A 19,184-nucleotide genomic window follows, 5' to 3' on the forward strand; every position below is an offset into this window, starting at 1 on the left:
ATTCTCTTAAAATTATTGTTGATGCAAAAGCAAAATAAACAAAAATGAAACTAAACTCTCACTGCAAAGTATCCTCCTACAGCGTTTTCTAAATATCTCGTATTTTGAACATTCCGCATGCTCTTTTAACACCGCACACCTAGAACGTGTGTACTATAGAATCAAACAAGTTTTCCAGACTTGTCTTTAAAAGCTGAGAACAAATTTATATGTGTATGTATATATATATATATATATATATACACACCTATATAATTATATAAAACATGTATATATCATATAATGGTATATATTGTAATTATTATATATAGCGTATATATTGTATATATTGTAATATTTGTGTGTGTATGTTTACATATATAAATACACAAAGACACCAAATGAGGGGAAAATTTCCTGAGGTCAGACTTAAACAACATGAAAGCTTGCTAAGGAAGACTCCTACTCCTAAACATGCAGACAGTCTACTCGTATTGCCATTTAGATCTATCATCCTGATTGATCACTGTGTAGTTGGCTATTACTGGGCCTAATTTAACCCTATCCACTCACACATCCATCTACTCTGTCTATTGTACCTGACATTCTACAAATTACTTACTCATGCAAATGATGACCTAAGGCAACCTTTTAGGATATTCGTGTTTAATTATACAAATGGTGCTTGATAAATAAGATTACACCTCCTTCCATATGTTTATTCCCTCCTTGATGAAAGGAAAATTCAATTTTCATGCAGATTGGGTGGGGATGGGGTTTAAGAATTGCTGAGTTTTATGGAGTCTGCAGATCCATTCAGGTTGCAGAAGCTGACGAAATCACGCCACACCCCGCACAGAGATGAGCATTTTTTCATTAGGCTTAAATCAGCCATCAGCCAGCTTGCGTTCAGAAATCGGGACTCTAATAGGACCCCCTCTGTGTTCACAGGGTCAAAGGCTAAAAACAGGAAGGACCTGCCCTCCTTTGCAATTACAAAGTCGCAAGATCAAAGTTTATCTCATTCTGTTGTTTTCAGTTGCTCTGAGTTGCCAACTTCTCTGCAGCCTGATGTTATCTGGCTTTTGACTGGTCTTATTGATTTCTTTTTGGAGGTCTGGGCCGTGAATTCAGCAGGAAAAGCCCCCAGTAGCTGGACGCGGTGTAGAACTGGGCCCGCCCCCCCGGAAGGTCTCAGGGCCCCCAAGTTCCATGCGGTCTCTGCCACCCAAGCAGTGGTCAACATCAGCACCCCCCAGAAGCCCAACGGGATTGTCAGTCTCTACAGATTGTTCTCCAACGATACCAGCGGGACCCAGATGGTGGTGAGAGCAGTATTCTGATCGGTTTATTTAAAACAAATCATAAATCATGGTGTCCTTGCTTTTTCTTCCCCTTGATCCTTCTTTCTTATCCATCTGTTCTCAATTGCCCTGTGATGACCTTAGGGGCACAAAGATCCCTCTGCAAAGAAATAGCGTTAGGAAACGTACAGAATATACGTAAATGCTTGGGGAGAGGAGGGCTAAATGTGGTGTTAAAGACTCCACAGATCTTGTAAGGAACCTAAGACTTTAGAGATAATCAAATTAGTTGAATTAATTTAATTAGAAAACACATGTCAAGCACTCAACGTAGTAGTGGCTTACAGTAAGGGGCCAACAAAGGGTCTCTGTTGGTGGTGTAAATCTTAATGTGAAAAAGGAAAAAGTAGAGCAAAGTATATCCTCGGAATCCCCATTTTGGCACGAGCAAATCTCTAAGAGCACACTGAAATCTCAGACTTTGTTTTGGTGACTTCTAGAAAGTTCTAGGTCTTTGGAAGAAACAACAGCTCAGCTCAGCCCTACTCCACTGTTTGTGTATTAACACATTTGGGGCACATCGAGGAGACAAGATGGTCTGTGGAGGGAAATCATCTTTCACACTGTGTTTTAGCCAAGCCATTCACTGAAAGGGACACCAAATAATCAACTAGACCAGTTCCTGCATTATTTAAATGAAGAGACTACCTGCCAGGGGATGAAGTCTCTTTTCTCTGCAGGACAGCTGGTGTCACTCTCACATTTCTCATAAATAAGTATAGATTAGAATACTTTGTTCACACAAACCTCATAGAGAAATTGCACAGATCCTGGTATGACATGATAAATTATTTAGACCAATTGAGGGAACAACTTTGGCAAGTGTGGAGAAATCCTCTGAGGCCAGCGTAGCAGGTATTGAAACACAATTTCAAAAGATAACTCACATGCAAGGGAGTCTTGTACGGAATGTTAAAGAAATATTAGCATATTTTCTACAAGGCTTCCGATTCAATAAATATAGATGATGTAAATACAATCAACCCTTGATTATCCATGCTTATAAAATGATAATATTAATAAACTAAAATAATTTCTATTTGGAATGCATTGTATGCATTTTTTTAAACAACAGGTAGCTCTTCTTAATTAAATGTTGCTTATGTCAATGTGAAAATGAGTTTCCAGTTTCTGAGCTCTTCTATTCCAAAGAACACTTAATAAAACCACAATAAGGTAAAAATATTTGCTCCAGATAAACCAAAAACTTTATAATGCAACAAAGATGACTGAGGAAAAAACTATATTTCATACAGATCAACACCCTTAGAGGAAGATATGGACTTTCAAACTCTTAAATATATGTAAATATACAAATATATATATAATATATATTTCAAGCTCTTAAATACTCAACTCTAAGATTTGAGGGGATTTGAGGGGAGTTTTGACCCCAAAATTACATGCAAGTAACAATGGCAGAATATGGACCTTAGTGAATGTTGACTTAGAAATATAATGCAAATATAGATATTGTTTTTCAAAAAGGCATCATTCTGAGGGTCACAGAACTTGGTCAGTATTTTGTGAGTTTTGAGCCATTTTCTAATATCTCTTTATGGTAATAGACAACATTGTTCCCTGTGATTTCTATCCTGTTGCCTCAAACTTCTAACAAACTGTTATCTCGTTGCATGTTTTTTCATGTTTAAGCCATGCCTCTCCAGCTGGATTGGTCATTCCTAAGGGTAAATATTGTGATAGATGCCAGGGTGCATCTCCCAGAGTAACTAGCACAGCACTCTATTCATAGAACACGTGGTACACGATAAAAGTGAACCAACTGTCTGTGACTTGCGACTGGGCCTCATCTAGTCTTCTCTCTCCTCCTACAGCTGGCTGAAGGCCTGGCCACCCAGCAGACGCTTCATGGCCTGCAGCCCTTCACGACCTACTCCATTGGGGTGGAGGCCTGCACTTGCTTCAATTGTTGCAGCCAAGGGCCAACAGCAGAACTGAGAACTCATCCTGCTCCACCATCAGGACTGTCCTCTCCCCAAATCCAGACACTGGCCTCGAGGACAGCCTCCTTCCAGTGGAGTCCCCCGCTGTTCCCCAACGGTGTCATTCAAAGGTAGTGTGGGAGAGCCAAAAGGACAAATAAACCGAAATAAGACATGAACACAGATACGCAGCTACCCAGCCCTCCCCAAGGAAGACTTGCTGATTGAACAGACACCTATAGCAAAATAGACAAATCAATTGATTTGAGTGGTCACATTCCCCATAAAGTGTTTCAATCATAAATCAGCTAAGGATAGAAGGGTGAACAACAAAATTTTCTTTAAATAAGAAAGACGAGGCAAGAACTTCCCTGGCGGTCCAGTGGCTAAGACTCAGCACTTCCACTGCAAGGGGCACAGGATCGATCCCTGGTCCCTCATGCCGCGCAGTGCAGCCAAAAAAAAGGACAAGGCAATGTGTACCCATTCATTGAAAGGATGTGCTCTTCCTCATGGTTCCCTGGAATTTTTCATTCTACAGGGCTCAGCTAGAACATAAGGAACTTCTGTGACTAAATCAGAATTTCCTTGATCTGATTTAAAATGTCGTAATGAACCACTGTTTGAAAGACCAAAGAAGTTATTTCACTCAAGACAATCTGGAGGAAAAAAAGATATTCTTTATTTTCAACAGAGAAGAACAGTTTTATCACTCTCTTCTAAAAAGAGAGAAATATCTTATCTCTACCAACAAGGATTCCTGGCTGCTGGGGGGACAGCAACATGTGTATACATGTGACTTCTCTTATCATTTCTCTGGTTCCATCTGCTGCCCATTTCCAACAGCGTTAAATTAAGTGTTTCTGAGAGCAGTCTCCCACAAATGGGAATCTGAAAGAGCTGGCAGTTCGGTGAAAACAAAATATCAACAGGTTTAAAAGAGAGTTAGACTAATTCCTTTGCCTGTTTTCTCTTTATGTGTCCATTCTCATTCCAGCTATGAGCTCCAACTCTACATGGCTTGCCCTCCGGATTCAGACACCCCCTGTACTCCCAGCCAAACCGAGACAAAGCACACTGGGCCAGGGCCGAGAGCCAGCCTCGGGGGTCTCCAGCCCTTCACCACCTACAAGCTGAGGGTGGTGGCCCGCAATGACGTGGGCAGCACGGCCTCTGAATGGGTCAGCTTCGTCACCCAAAAAGAGTGTGAGTAGAAGTGGCCACCACCATAAGCCAAAAAGGCAGGAGGGCAGCCGGAAGGGAAGCTTGTCCTGAAAGGTAGGGGGAAAACAGGTTGCTAAAAGGACTGAGTGTTCAGTTCCTTTGAATGCTACTGAGACATCAATGAAGATGACCATTGGGGGAAAATGCCCATTGGATTAAATAATATGGAGATCAAGAGTGAGTTTAGGAAGATTTTTCATGTAGCAATGGGATGAAAACCAATGAAGAGAAAGCTACTACATGGGTAAGACGAAAACAAACACTTAAGATGACTTTTTTTTTCTTTATTTATTTTGAGATAACTTTTTAGAGAAGTTTGCCATTCCTTTTCTTTTCAAATGACGTGGCGTCATAGCTCGCATTTCTGGAAAGCTTTGATATACGGCACTGCCAGGAAAAGCAAAAGGGCTACTGAGTGCAGAAAAGGGCAATTAGCTAATCAACTGGGGCCTCCTTACATTTCTATAAAATAAGCCCTTTTCAGATTTTATAAGGTTTATATGTCTACTGTTTAAAAATGGCAAATACAAAAGGTATTAAGAATAAAATAAGTACTTATAATTAGAGCCAGCTGCGTAATTTGTGGGTTCCACTGGAAAATGAAAATATGGGGCCCCTTGTTCAAAAATCATTAACAATTTCAAGATAATGACAGCAGAGCATCAAACTAAGTCCATAATTCTTCTCCATGAGGGATCCTGGGCAGCTGCACAGGTCACACAACCATGAAGCCAGTCCTGCTAATAATCCCACCACAACCAGAGGCAACCGCCATTAATATTTTGGCATAATTCATTCCTTTAATCCCTTTTTTATGCAGAGTTTTTATTACCTGGCTGAGATCATACTCTAATGAAAATTTCATAGTCTGCTTTTTATACTTGGCATTATTTTATTTGCATTTCCCATGGCATTAAAAACTCTTTAGCCACCAAGGTTAATGGCTATATAACATTCCATCCTATGAACAAATTGGGCATTTCAGTTGTTTCTAATATTTTCCTTTTATAAATGTGGTGAGAAAGTTTGTGAACAAATCTTTGTGTGAATGTCTGGTTATCTTCTTAAATGGCAACAAATGGAATTTACTACCTCAGGAATTTTAAGTATTTTAAGGATTTGCACACTTACTGCAAATTTGCTTTCCAGAAACATTATATCAGATTATAACCTCATCTTCGGTATCTGGCACTGACATTTTTAAATGTAAGAGTTATGCATTCGTGAAAGTTCCCTGCCTCATACGAAGACTTTAATGTACCTGAGCAATAACTTGGCAGGATGTTAGCAAGAGGTCATTTTTAGAGAGCCCTTGCTCGTTCCTGGCACTGTTCAAGCATTTTACAAATCATCCTTAGCACAAACCTATGAAGTTAAGTACTATTATTAACCGAATTTATAGATGAGAAAACTGAGGCAGGGCTATGGACTGTGTACTACAATTCCAGGAAGCCATTCACATTGATTAGAATCTGAAGTGAGGCTCCTGGAGCTATATGATGAGCTAAAGCCAGAGCTTAAGTCCCTCCAGTTTCCACGCCTGGAAGGTAGAAGTGTTACTCTAAGTTCAGGATCACCCAGCTCAGCAGCACCCTCGGTACTGCTGTGTTAACCTGGTCAACTCACTACCTACTTTCTGTAACAGAGATTTCAGACCTTCTCCACCCTCCTCAAACCTTCCACTTCTTCTCCTCCTCTTCCCACAAGCCTATACAATCCTCACCCACCTCTCCCTAGAGTCTTGGCAGAACTCCTTGCCTCGTAATTCACCAGGAAAGGAAATGTCATCAGTCAGTAATTAGCTCCCTTCCCACCCCAGACAGCCACGTGTCCTGCATCTGCATCATTCCCGCCAGGGACACGGCAGGAAGGGGTGGTCCTTCCATCTGAAATAAACCTGCCTCTTGTGCTTTGACTACCACCTCCTTCACTACTATTCATCCTTTTTCTATCCTTAATCTTCAGTGTAACACTGTTGCTTCTATCTTTCTAATGTTTAAGCAAACAGGCTCCACTTCCCCTCTGGTTCCTGCCCCGGCTGCTCCCCACAGAGCACAGCCCTTCTAAAGAATGGTCTTCAAGTGCTTCCCCATTTTCTTTCTTCCCACATGTTCTTTAACTTCCTCCACACTGATTTCCACCTCATCCCTGCACGGAAATCTCTTCCTAAATTTGCCCTTGACCTCCACACTGATAATCCAGTGGGCTTTTTTCACCAGTAATCACGTTGACTTCTTGGGAACATTCAAAGTGATTGAAGCCTCAATCCTTGGTAAAAAGTGGCTCCCCTTAGTTTTCATGACAAGTCTTTCCTGGGAAACCTGCGTCTTTGGATGTTCAGTGTTAGTCAACTTTGTTGGTTGATCTTCCACCAACCAAGGTTTTTAAGCCTCAACCCTAAACTTTCTCTGCTCACACTTTCCCTTTTATCCCCTTCCCTCTTTTTTCCTCTCCTTCCTGCCTCACCTCTTCCCTCTTCAGGTGAGTTCATCTCCTCCAAGGCTTCAGTTCTGAAGGCTGACTCCCAAGTGGTCACCTCTTCCCCGAGCTCCCTGCTTGAAATCCAGACCCTCACACCCAGCCTCCTCGCCTCCCTTTGAACATCTCATAACCAGCTTGAGTTGGGCAGACCCCCGACAGAGGGCACATCTTTCCCCTTAAATGTGCGCTTCCTTTGGCTCTCATTCTCTCCATTTTATCTCCAGCACTGGGCAGAGTGTCTTAGATACCCAAAATGTGTTGTTTAGTGAGTGAGTGAATGCATCCAGAACGTCTCACGTTTATTGTCAGCACCACACAATCAGTGTCCTTTGTCACCCAAGCTATAATCAAAGCAAAGTGTAATCGTTCTTCATAACGTCTACTGCCTAATTGTGTAACCTCCTTTACCTTTTTGCCTATTCCTCTCACTATCCTCCCTTCACAAACCCAAAAAGAACTGTGAAAAACATTTATTCCTGAAATGAAAGTGTAGTCAAATGAATTCTGACTTAATAAAAAACGCTACTCCATACGAGGAATGGGACAAAACACCACCACCATCTTTGAGAAGCAATTACCGTTTACAATACGGACTGTCCCTTATGTACAATAGTTTGACTTCATGATGGTGTCAAAGTGATACACGTTCAGTAGAAACTATACTTCAAACTTTGAATTTTGATCTTTGTCAGGCTAGCAATCTGTAATATGATTCTCTCTCGTGATGCTAGGGCAGCTCCCAGCCAGCCATGCCATCAAAAGGGTAAACAACCAATACACTTACAACCATTCTGTACCCGACACCCATTCTGTTTTTCACTTTCAGTACAGTTTTCAATAAATTATAGGAGATACTCAACCGTTTATTATAAAATAGACTTTGCATTAAATGATTTCTGCCCAGTAGGCTAATGTAAGTGTTCTGAGCACATTTAAGGTAGGCTAGGCTAAGGTATGATGTTTGGTAGCTTAGGTGTATTAAATGCATTTTCAACTTAGGATATGTTCAATTTATGATGGGTTTATCGGGTGTAACCCCATCATAAGTCAAGGGAGATCTGTATATTTATAAGCCAATTTTGCTAATTATTCCAGGTTTTGTATGTGTATCACCAGAAGGCCAGGCCAAAACAGCTATGTGAGGTTTGCAGGTTATCACCAATTCTCTTTTTCAACATGAAACTCAGTTTTTGCCAGACATTCTCCCCTTATGCTGGAAGAACAGAATGAACAGATTTAAGATGTCCTGCCTTTCTATTCTTCCTTGACATTGAAGAAGTGGCTGAAGGTTGCAGTAACACTGAAGGAGAAAGGGTTCTCTTAATCTGTTTACTGGATCCACAGACATGGAAAAACACAATAGTTGACTGGCTATTGTATGGGGTTTAAATACCATTTATGTTCCTTTTAACTCATTATACAAACTAGCAGAAAATGTGGATCGAAGAATACAAACCAGAAGATGCTTTGAAAATAGTATTTGCAATTTTATATAAACGTGATCAGAAAATGGTCTAGAGAAGCATTAGCAACATATTCTGCCCCCTCTGCCTGAATTACACCTGCAGTGGAAGAGCAGAAGTGAGGTGTAAATGTTTAACAACTGGCCTCCATGAAAGAAAAATGTCCTGATTTGAAGTGCTCACCAATTTCCATGGTGTAAGTACTCCTACTTGGCTGATTTCAAGTTGCCAATGTGACAGCACTGAACACAGAGTTGGGAAAAGATCGTGTACCATTATATAATATTTCCACCATCCAGATACAATAGATTTAAACAGCATGAGAGCATAGATAATAAAAGGTAGTGAAATAATTAAGAAGTTACAGAGTTTTAATATTTATTACCTTTGTTTTAATATAATTTATTTAGGTTTATATGATTTAATTTTTAATAGTGGCTGGGTTTAATAACCAACTCACAGAATTCCTGAATATTTAACAATGAGGATGAACCACTCACCACTGAAGGGCACCCATAAAGTGAATTAGTAAATCATGCTCCTTTAAATAAATGTGTACTGATTATAAAAAAACAGGGGCTTTGGCGTTAAGCAGGCCTGGGTTCAGATCCTTTGTCCCCTACCAGCTACTGACATTAAGCAGATTATTTGATCTCTCTAAACCTTAGTCTCCTCACATGAAAAATTAGGAACTAATTCTTACAAGATTGTTTTGAGGATTAAATGAAATAAAGTACATCAAGTACTTTATTGTACTTGCATTGTACTACTTTATTGGCATAGTAGCTGTTACCATTTTCTCAGTCTTCAAATCCGTTATTCCTGATTATTTTGATAGTTTGATCACTCTTTTTCCTCAGGAAGATCTGCAAATCCTGCAAGGCAAATAAAGCCCCTACCTTTCTATTTTTCTACTATTTACAAGCCTTCTCCTTGTCTGTACTGTTATGATGTAGGGGAGAAGTGGAAATCTACCAAAATTAAGTGACAGGGAAGCCACAGACAAATACAATAGTATGTTCCATTGTGATATTAGGCACAATTTGTGTTAAAAAAAAAAAGTATTTAAAGAGGGCTTGATAGCTCTTATTTCAGTATTTGCAGAAAAATTTTCCTATGACTTTATGAAAATATCTTATTTTAAAAGATGAGAATCAAATTTGTCTTCATGGTTGAATCTTATCACAAAAGCATAATTATTCCTTATTTTGTTATATTTCCTCACATCAGCAACAGATGGATTTAATTTTTAAAGGAAAAAAGGATATCCAATTTATTTCTACCACTCACTTTTTTTTTCTTTTCTTAAAAGCCAATTTCATATATAGCTGGATCTTAATGCTCTTACAAATGTATTGATTATTTTGGAGAAAATGAGATCTCATGAAATAAATCTCTTCTGACTTGACAAGATGATATGGTATCCCTTCATTTGTTCCTACAAAAATGATTCATTTAAAAGATGAGCCTCAGTTAAGGATTATTCTTCCTTTATTTTAGTAAAGAGTTGAAAAATGAAAAGGGCTCATTCCTGTTAAATGCACACAAAGTTGCTTCTCTATCTGATATAATACTTAGGAGACCTGAGCTTGATTATATACTAATGTACTGTGCTATTGATTGATTAGTCAGGGCAATGAATTATTATACTCGAATTGCTATTTGCAAGGCTTTTTAACTATCTTAGAAAACAAACGAACGGTTCAAGAAAAAGCTTTAAAAATAAATGGGTGCCAAAAGAACATAATTCACCATCTAAGCAGTTTAGTTAGGAGAAAATAAAATATTAACTTCATCTAGTCCTTGGGGCTTTGTAGCAATAAATATTGATTTGATATGAAAAATAGCTATCCACTGTAGTTAATAGTGTTAAGGATACTTTACCTGTTAAAAGAAGGAAAATGCAACAAAATATGAGCTCCGGGGCTATGCTGATGAGCAGAACCATTGTATGTTAATAGTTGTATTTCATAAAACACCACTCTCCATTGATTTTTTTTTTTGGAAAGCAGGTGCAACATTGCTGAGAAAGCATTTCACATGTGTTCCCATGGTTTTCTTTTCACCGCCAAAGCCAGGTTTTTCCTTTAAGCAGTAAGGGAAATAGGAAGGGTTCCAGCAAGGACAAAAAAAATGTGTGCTCATATTTTAAAATAAAAAGCACACACACACCACACTATTTTTAGAACTTACAACCTTCTCCCACATATTTTTAGAACTTACAACCTTCTCCCACTTATTTTTAGAACTTAGAAACTTCTTCCACCTATTTTTAGAACTTGCAACCTTCTCTCAACTATTTTTAGAACTAGAACCTTCGTCCAACTATTTTTAGAACTTACATCCTTCTCCCAACAGTGCCCCAGTACCGTGCCCCTTTCTCGGTGGACAGCAATCTATCCGTGGTATGTGTGGACTGGAGTGGCTCCTTCCTGCTGAACGGGCGGCTGAAGGAGTTCGTCTTGACCGATGGAGGGCAGCGCGTGTACAGTGGCCTCGACACCACCCTCTACATCCCAAAGACCGCGGACAGAAGTGAGTTTCCTGCTCCCATTTCTCAGGGCACAAGAAGCTGGGTTTCCCAGCTTTCTGAGATGCTCAATTTGACGATCTGAAAGGCGACCTCAGATGGTTATCATTAACATGTCCTGGGTTAAGTGGTCACTTCTCGTGGGAAAGCGACTGCTCGGCGTCAGTCAGGTTTTCCTGATGACTCTTCTGATGTGGTCCTCTGAGCACTGCCTCTGCTGACGTGAGGGTCTCCAGGAACAAGACCAGAGGGCAGGTTATTGCACTAGAGAAATAAAACCCACAGGCAAAGAGTATCCCAAAATAATACACTTTTAGGGACTTCGGAGACTTTCTCGATGCATCCACAGCCTCCAAAGAGAGTGTAATCAGGCCATGACCATCCCCAAATCTTAGACCCTGAGTAAGGGCTTTCCTTAACCAACATTGGTATCTGTTCTTGAAATAACAATGCTCTTCCCTCTAAAACTGAATACTTTCTCCCTATTTAATTACATGTCCTTCTTCTGTTTGTCTTGTTTTTAAATTGAAATGAGAAAAAGCTTTTCAAGGTACTAAGTATTTTCTAATGATCAACATGGCCACAGGACCAATAGATGTGAGGCCCTTTTGGGCAATCTGGTTTTATACAATGAATTCATTAGTGGTTGATTTTTTTAGTTTCCTTGAAAATATGTACTATTTATTTTGGCTAAAAGGGGCAGGTAAACAATGAGCTCCAGCATTGCATTTACAGCATTTGAAACTTATCAGTAACATTTTTACAGCAATTCACCTACATATTTTCATGGTCACAGTTCTTGGTCACCTGAGCAGTTTGTTGTGATGGGGAGATGGCCTGAAAGTTGGGAAATATGGGTTCTGCCCCTGGCCAGGCCTCTAATCATCTGTGTGACCTTACAAGACTCACTTCCCTCAGGCTCCTGGCTACTGTAAGAGGTATTTAGACCATTTGATTTCCCAGATCCCTGTTGAGCCTTCAGGCTTAGTAGGAAACTCTGGGTTGCCTAGTGAAAGGAACACCTGTAAGTTTTAAAGGAACAGGTTCAGATTATATGCAGAACAAGATACACTCTGTGAATTAGCCTTTATTCTTCAGATAATTCTTTTCCTTTGCTATATAATCTCTAAACTTCTTTAGTTCTCTTACATATATATGTTACTATATAGGTAACATATATGTAATAACATATATGTTATATATGTTATTACACTAATGATAGCTGTTTTTCTTGATAGTTTTTAAGTTAGAAATAAGTTTGCATAGTAGGTAAAACCTCATAACTTGATGTGGAATCCTGTTTTCAGACTTCTTCATGCTATAATACATTGCTTTTCTGAAACTGTGCCCACTATTTGTAGATGTTGAATAACTGACTCGTTTACCTTTGTCTAGCTTTCTTTTTCCAGGTCATCTGCACTACAGATGAAGGAAGTGTTAAGACACCTTTGATTCAATATGATACCAGCACTGGATTTGGTAAACATTTAACTCAAATCATATTTAGTGTAGTATCTACTCATTTTCCTAAAGAAACATGCATGTTTGTTTATACCTATTTGTGTTTGTTTATACATACATGTTTGTTTATACATATGTATCTACACATCTCAGCATACACCATATGGAAGAAATTGTGTTAAGTGTTGTAAGAATATTTTTAAGTCCTCCTGAAACTTACATTAGGCAAGGACTTAGGGTAAACTCTTAAAATGCCAAATCATTGAATTGTAGATGCAGAGAGATATGACTAAAGTTCTCTCCTAACCACAAATTCTGTCAATAAAGAGCTATATGAATTTGTGCACAAAAAAAAAGTGAATTTATAGAGGAAGTCAGAGGAAAGAGAAAATACTCTAATGCCAATTTGTGTTGATAATAATGATAATATTCCAGATTCGGAGTTAGGGTTAGCAAAGTGTAGCTCCCCTCTCATGGAGTTCAAATTTTAATTTTAGTCACCTTCTCTCCCTCCCTTAAACATCCTCACCCCAGTGCTAAATGCTTCCCCTTTAATCAACTTCCCCTGACAATGTGGGTGTGAAGGCCAAGCAGGCCCATCTGGTCCTTGAGGGGCTGAAAAGGGGGAAGGCTGTCAACAGAGTAGGCATTTACAGCTGTGTCTGTGCTGCTTCCTCTTGGCCATGAGCATTGGCTTTAGAAGAGCAGCTCCCTGGCCCCCTGCTGCATGCCAGCCTGCATGGCGGCTGCGTGGGTCCAGAGGCTTCTGAGCTGGTGCTAGCAAAGGGCCGGGATGGAGAGGATCTCTGAGACTTCCTCCCACTCAGATTGCCAGGCCGACGGCGATTCCACAGCTTAACGCTGTTCTGCAGTGATCCCATAAGCCTTGCCGAGTCTGCCCCGCTCATTCCAGCTTTCCCACATCCACAGACTTGACAATCCTGCTACGCCCCATCCTTCGATCCTTCATCCCTGGAAAGCCCTTACTTAGCACAGGGACTGGCACGGGGTAAATGCTCATTAAATGTGAGCTATGTCTATCACCCTCATGTGCAGAGAATCACATCAACTGAACTCTCAACACCTGAATAGAAATCAAAGGTAAGTGGTCCCTTTGCTAAAGGATTTCCATCCCCAGGAAGCTCTCCCAGGGCATCTGAGTGATGACTTGCAGAGCTCTTGTTACTTAACAGAGAGGCCAGAGTACAAGAAGTACTATAAAGACCACATGTTAGTGAGCACAAGCTGTTGACATCCCAATGGAAAATGGTATCTGACGTCTCAAAATCCAGTTTGCAAGAAACTTCGCAGGAACGGGGCAGTTGCATGAAGTGAGGGGACCCTGGATCCACACGGCATTGACTGTGTATGTAATGGGGTTTCTGTAGCAATATTAGTCTGGGATCCAACCCTCACATGAGCCCAGAAAGGACTTTGCTCCCCAGGCACACAGCTGTGAAGTAAGCTTTTCCCAAGGTTACTTTGGTAACCCTCTTAAAAATCCCCTCATCCTCCCTCCAACTGTATTTCCCAGGAGGGTGCCAAGGCAGCTGCAATTTCCAACCTGAGAGGTGTCAGCAAGGTCTCCCAAGGGCTGTAAGCTTCTCCTTACACCCACCGACCCACTGCACCATTTCCCCAGCCTGAACACAAGTGCAACAAAGCACTATACATGCCTTTCTAATTTATTAAACAACAGAGCAAGAAATCACAAAATTGCCTTCTGAAATAACGTTTCCCTTTTCTGTCCCTGGGTTTTGCAGGCCTGGTGCTGACAACTCCTGGAGAAAAGAAAGGATCAGGGAGCAAAAGCACGGAGTTCTACAGCGAGTTATGGTTCATAGTGTTAATGGCAATGCTGGGCTTGATCTTGTTGGCCATTTTTCTGTCCCTGATACTACAGAGAAAAATCCACAAAGAACCATATATAAGAGAGAGGCCTCCTTTAGTGCCTCTTCCAAAGCGGATGTCTCCATTGAATGTATACCCACCGGGGGAAACCCATATGGTATGTATCTAAAGGCGGCCTCATTTCTCTATTACTAGACTAAAATATTTGTTTGTATTTAGACGGAAATATTTTCAGAGCCATAGTAGCAAGGGACTAGATGACACTTACGTTTGGCTAAATGTGGGGACCAAGGGAGACTAACCCTAGAAGAGCATTCTCAACTTTGGCTGCACATTAGAATCACCTAGTGCTACAGACTGAATATTTGTGTCCCCCCAAAATTCATGTGTTGAAACCCTAATCCCAAGTGTGATGGTATATGGGGGGAGGGCCTTTGGGAGGTAGTTAGGTCATGAGGGTGGAGCCCTCATGAATGGGATTAGTGCCCTTATAAAGAGACCCCAGAGAGCTCCCTTGTCCTTTCCACCATGTGAGGACCAGGAAGTGGGCCCGCACCAGACACTCAATCTGCCGGCACCTTGATCTTGGACTTCCCAGCCTCCAGAATTTAAGAAATAAATTTCTGTTGCCTCTAGGTCACCCAGCCCATGGTATTCTGTTATAGCAGCCCTAACGGGCTAAGACATCTGGGAAAGGTTTTAAAATACCGATACCTGGGCCTTATCCCAGAAATTCTGATTTCATTGGCCTTGGATGGGGCCTGGGGATTGGTATTCTTTTTTTAACTCCGAAAGTGATTCTAATGTGCACCAGGGGTGAGTATTTCTGCTTTGTAGTTGTAAGTCAGGGGATGGTGGAGGAGAGTTGTATATTGAAATCACCTGGAGAATTTATAGGTTATATTACTGTGTAACTTGGGGAATTAGAAATAAAAGGGGAGATAGGGAAGGACTTAAGTGCCAGCAGTGCTGAGTCTGTTCTTGACCCTGACACCCTGCGCCAGTGCGGATAGATGACTCCTTGTGGCTCCAGACCACCTACTGCCAAGATAGAGGTCAGGCAAAGATCTGGGGGGTGAAGGTCACACGGAGGGTGACACAAGGCATCGCTGCACCAAGCATTCATTGAAGAGGTAAAAGGTGACTGAATCCCATGGTGCAGTCTGGCGTGGGGCTGTGTCTACCTGGGCAAGGAAAGGCTGTAATTTATAAATCCCCCAGGTACCAGTCTGCTCCCCAAACTGTGCGCCAAAATGCATCTGCCCGAGGGGACCCCTCTTCCCCAGTTTGCACAAAGTTCTATATGAGCTAGTGGCCACCCTGTGTAGCTGAAATTCTGATCACCAATTCCAATGTGTGGGGAGGCTTTCCACAGCAACAGGCAATTCTGTGACACCAGCTGGGTGTCCTACAGTTCAACTAAATTCTGACACTGTCTACCCAGAGATAGCATCAGATTCCACAGGGGAAGGGCTCAGTCCTACAAGACTCTTGTCCCCTCTGTGTCCCCTTCCCCGCCAACCTCAGAGGCCAATCACAAGTCCAGATTGTCACCTGTGCTTCTGACCTACTGGCTACAGATTGGAGGTTCCAATGACCAAATCCTTGGGTTTCTTAATTCGTTAATGAATTTAATGAACAGTAACGAATTTTAAATTTGTTAACATTTTCAAGATCACAAAGCATAAATTGAGTCCAGCTAAGTTTAAGTGCAGGCTCTACTTGTACAGTCAACCCTATATATCTACAGATTCCACACCCACAGACACAGAGGGCTGACCATGAGAATTGAACATTCTCAGATTTTGGTACCCATGGGAGGGAGTCCTGGAGCCAAATCCCCTTGGATACCGATGGACAATTGTAATTACTGGCTTGCAGATCCTTTCATTCTCTGCAATACTAAACAAATAATGCAGTATCACCTCAACACTTAGCAATTAGTTTCTACTCACCGAGTGGTTTAAATTGCCGAACTCTTATATTATGAAAATGCATCTCCAGATAGTATTAATGTGTGGGTATGATTATACTGTCCTTGGAGAAACATAAAGAATTTGGGTTTGGGGTTTCTTTTTAATTTATTGAAGTATAGTTGATTTACAATGTTGTGTTAATTTCTGCTATAGAGCAAAGTGATTCAGTTATACATATATATATTCTTTTTCATATTTTTTCGATTGTGGTTTATCAAACGATATTGAATATAGTTCTCCTGCTGTACAGTAGGCACTTGTTGTTTATCCATCCTATATACAATAGTTTGAATCTGCTAATCCCAAACTTCCAATCCTTACCTCCTCCATCGCCCTGCCCCTTGGCAACCACAAGTCTGTTCTCTGTGTCTTTGAGTCTGTTTCTGTTTCGTAAATAAGTTCGTTTGTGTCATATTTTAGATTCCATCATAAGTGATACCATATGATATTTGTCTTTCTCTTCTGACTTACTTTGCTTAGTAGGTTAATCTCTAGGTCCATCCATGTTGCTGCAAATGGCATTATTTCATTCTTGTTTATGGCTGAGTAATATTCTCTTATATAAATATAGCACTCTTCTTTATCCATGCATCTGTCAATGGACATGTAGGTTGTTTCCATGTTTTGGGTATTGTAAATAGTGCTTTTATGAATATTGGGCTGCATGTATCTTTTCGAATTAGAGTTTTGTCCTGATATATGCCCAGGAGTGGGATTGCTGGATCATATGGCAACTCTATTTTTAGTTTTTGAGGACCATCCATACTGCTTTTTACAGTGGCTGCACTGATTTACATTCCCACCAACAGTGTAGAAGGATTCCCTTTTCTATACTCGCCCTCCAGAACTTGTTATTTTTAGACTTTTTAATGATGACTAGTCTGTCCAGTGTGAGGTGGTACCTCACTGTAGTTTTGATTTGCATTTCTCAAATAATTAGCGATGTTGAGCATCTTTTCATGTGCCTGTTGGACATGTGTATGTCTTCTTTGGAGAAATGTCTACTGTGGTCTTCAGCCCACTTTTCAGTTAGGTTGTCTGTTTTTTTTATTATTAAGTTGTATGACCTGTTTGTATATTTTGTAAATTAAGCCCTTATCATTTGCATCCTTTGCAAATATTTTCTCCCAGTCCATAGGTTGTCTTTTCATTTTATTTATGGTTTCCTTTGCCTATGCAAAAGCTTATAAGTTTGATTAGGTCCCAATTAGTGACTTTTGCTTTTATTTTTTTTAACATCTTTATTGGAGTATAATTGCTTTACAATGTTGTGTTAGTTTCTGCTGTATAACAAAGTGAATCAGCTATATGTATACATATATCCCCATATCCCCTCCCTCTCGAGTCTCCCTCCCACCCACCCTATCACACCCCTCTAAGTGGTCACAAAGCACTGAGCTGATCTCCCCATGTTATGCAGCTGCTTCCCACTAGCTATCTATTTTACACTTGGTAGTGTATATATGTCAACGCTACTCTTTCACTTCGTCCCAGCTTACCCTTCCCCCTCCCCATGTCCTCAAGTCCATTCTCTATGTCTGTCTTTATTCCTGTCCTGCCCCTAGGTTCATCAGAACCATATTTTTTTTCTAGATTCCACATATATGTGTTAGCATACGGTATTTGTTTTTCTGACTTCCTTCACTCTGTATGACAGACTCTAACTCCATCCACCTCACTACAAATAACTCCATTTCGTTTCTTTTTATGGCTGAGTGATATTCCATTGTATATATGTGCCACATCTTCTTTATCCATTCATCTGATGATGGACACTTAGGTTGCTTCCATGTCCTGGCTATTGTAAATAGAGCTGCAATGAACATTTTGGTACATGACTCTTTTTGAATTATGGTTTTCTCAGGGTATATGCCCAGTACTGGGATTGCTGGGTCGTGTGGTAGTTCTATTTTTAGTTTCTTAAGGAACCTCCATACTGTTCTCCATAGTGGCTGTATCAATTTACATTCCCACCAACAGTGCAAGAGGGTTCCCTTTTCTCCACACCCTCTCCAGCATTTATTGTTTCTAGATTTTTTGATGATGGCCATTCTGACCAGTGTGAGATGATATCTCATTGTAGTTTTGATTTGCATTTCTCTAATGATTAATGATGTTAAGCATTCTTTCATGTGTTTGTTGGCAATCTGTATATATCTTCTTTGGAGAACTGTCTATTTAGGTCTTCTGCCCATTTTTGGATTGGGTTGTTTGTTTTTTGTTATTGAGCTGCATGAGCTGCTTGTAAATTTTGGAGATTAATCCTTTGTCAGTTGCTTCATTTGCAAATATTTTCTCCCATTCTGAGGGTTGTCTTTTGGTCTTGTTTATGGTTTCCTTTGCTGTGCAAAAGCTTTTAAGTTTCATTAGGTCCCATTTGTTTATTTTTGTTTTTATTTCCATTTCTCTAGGAGCTGGGTCAAAAAGGATCTTGCTGTGATTTGTGTCATAGAGTGTTCTGCCTATGTTTTCCTCTAAGAGTTTTATCATGTCTGGCCTTACATTTAGGTCTTTAATCCATTTTGAGTTTATTTTTGTGTATGATGTTAGGGAGTGTTCTAATTTCATTCTTTTACATGTACCTGTCCAGTTTTCCCAGCACCACTTATTGAAGAGGCTGTCTTTTCTCCACTGTATATGCTTGCCTCCTTTGTGCCAGAAACGGGATGAAGACCTAATATATATCTTTCTCATTATAAATCAGTTATCACAGCAACACACAAATAAAGCACAGAAACCTGGTCAAACTGCTTAAGTTTCAATACTTCAAAAAACAGAGATGAGGGAACGGTAGCATTGTCCACCTTCCGTATCTCTTCAGTCTTCAAGGACACAGCAATGACAGAGGTCAATGCCGTGATGCATCTGTATTGTGGCCAAGTAGCAGAATAGGTGGGGGCATGAGAGGGCAG

The 19,184-nt window shown here is 40.4% G+C and overlaps 1 protein-coding gene across 1 annotated transcript in view; it reads left to right on the plus strand.

The window, feature by feature from the left end:
* Window positions 1-19,184, plus strand: part of USH2A (usherin) — a 775,536-nt gene that overhangs the window by 725,465 nt on the left and 30,887 nt on the right. Inside the window, exons 64-69 of the mRNA XM_059905730.1 lie at window positions 1,095-1,304; window positions 3,179-3,417; window positions 4,284-4,492; window positions 10,813-10,989; window positions 12,380-12,463; window positions 14,209-14,453. Of these exons, the coding sequence (XP_059761713.1) occupies window positions 1,095-1,304; window positions 3,179-3,417; window positions 4,284-4,492; window positions 10,813-10,989; window positions 12,380-12,463; window positions 14,209-14,453 (1,164 nt within the window). The remainder of the gene's footprint in view (window positions 1-1,094; window positions 1,305-3,178; window positions 3,418-4,283; window positions 4,493-10,812; window positions 10,990-12,379; window positions 12,464-14,208; window positions 14,454-19,184) is intronic.

This window comes from Balaenoptera ricei, chromosome 1 (assembly GCF_028023285.1).
Source record: "Balaenoptera ricei isolate mBalRic1 chromosome 1, mBalRic1.hap2, whole genome shotgun sequence".
NCBI classification, from domain to species: domain Eukaryota; kingdom Metazoa; phylum Chordata; class Mammalia; order Artiodactyla; family Balaenopteridae; genus Balaenoptera; species Balaenoptera ricei.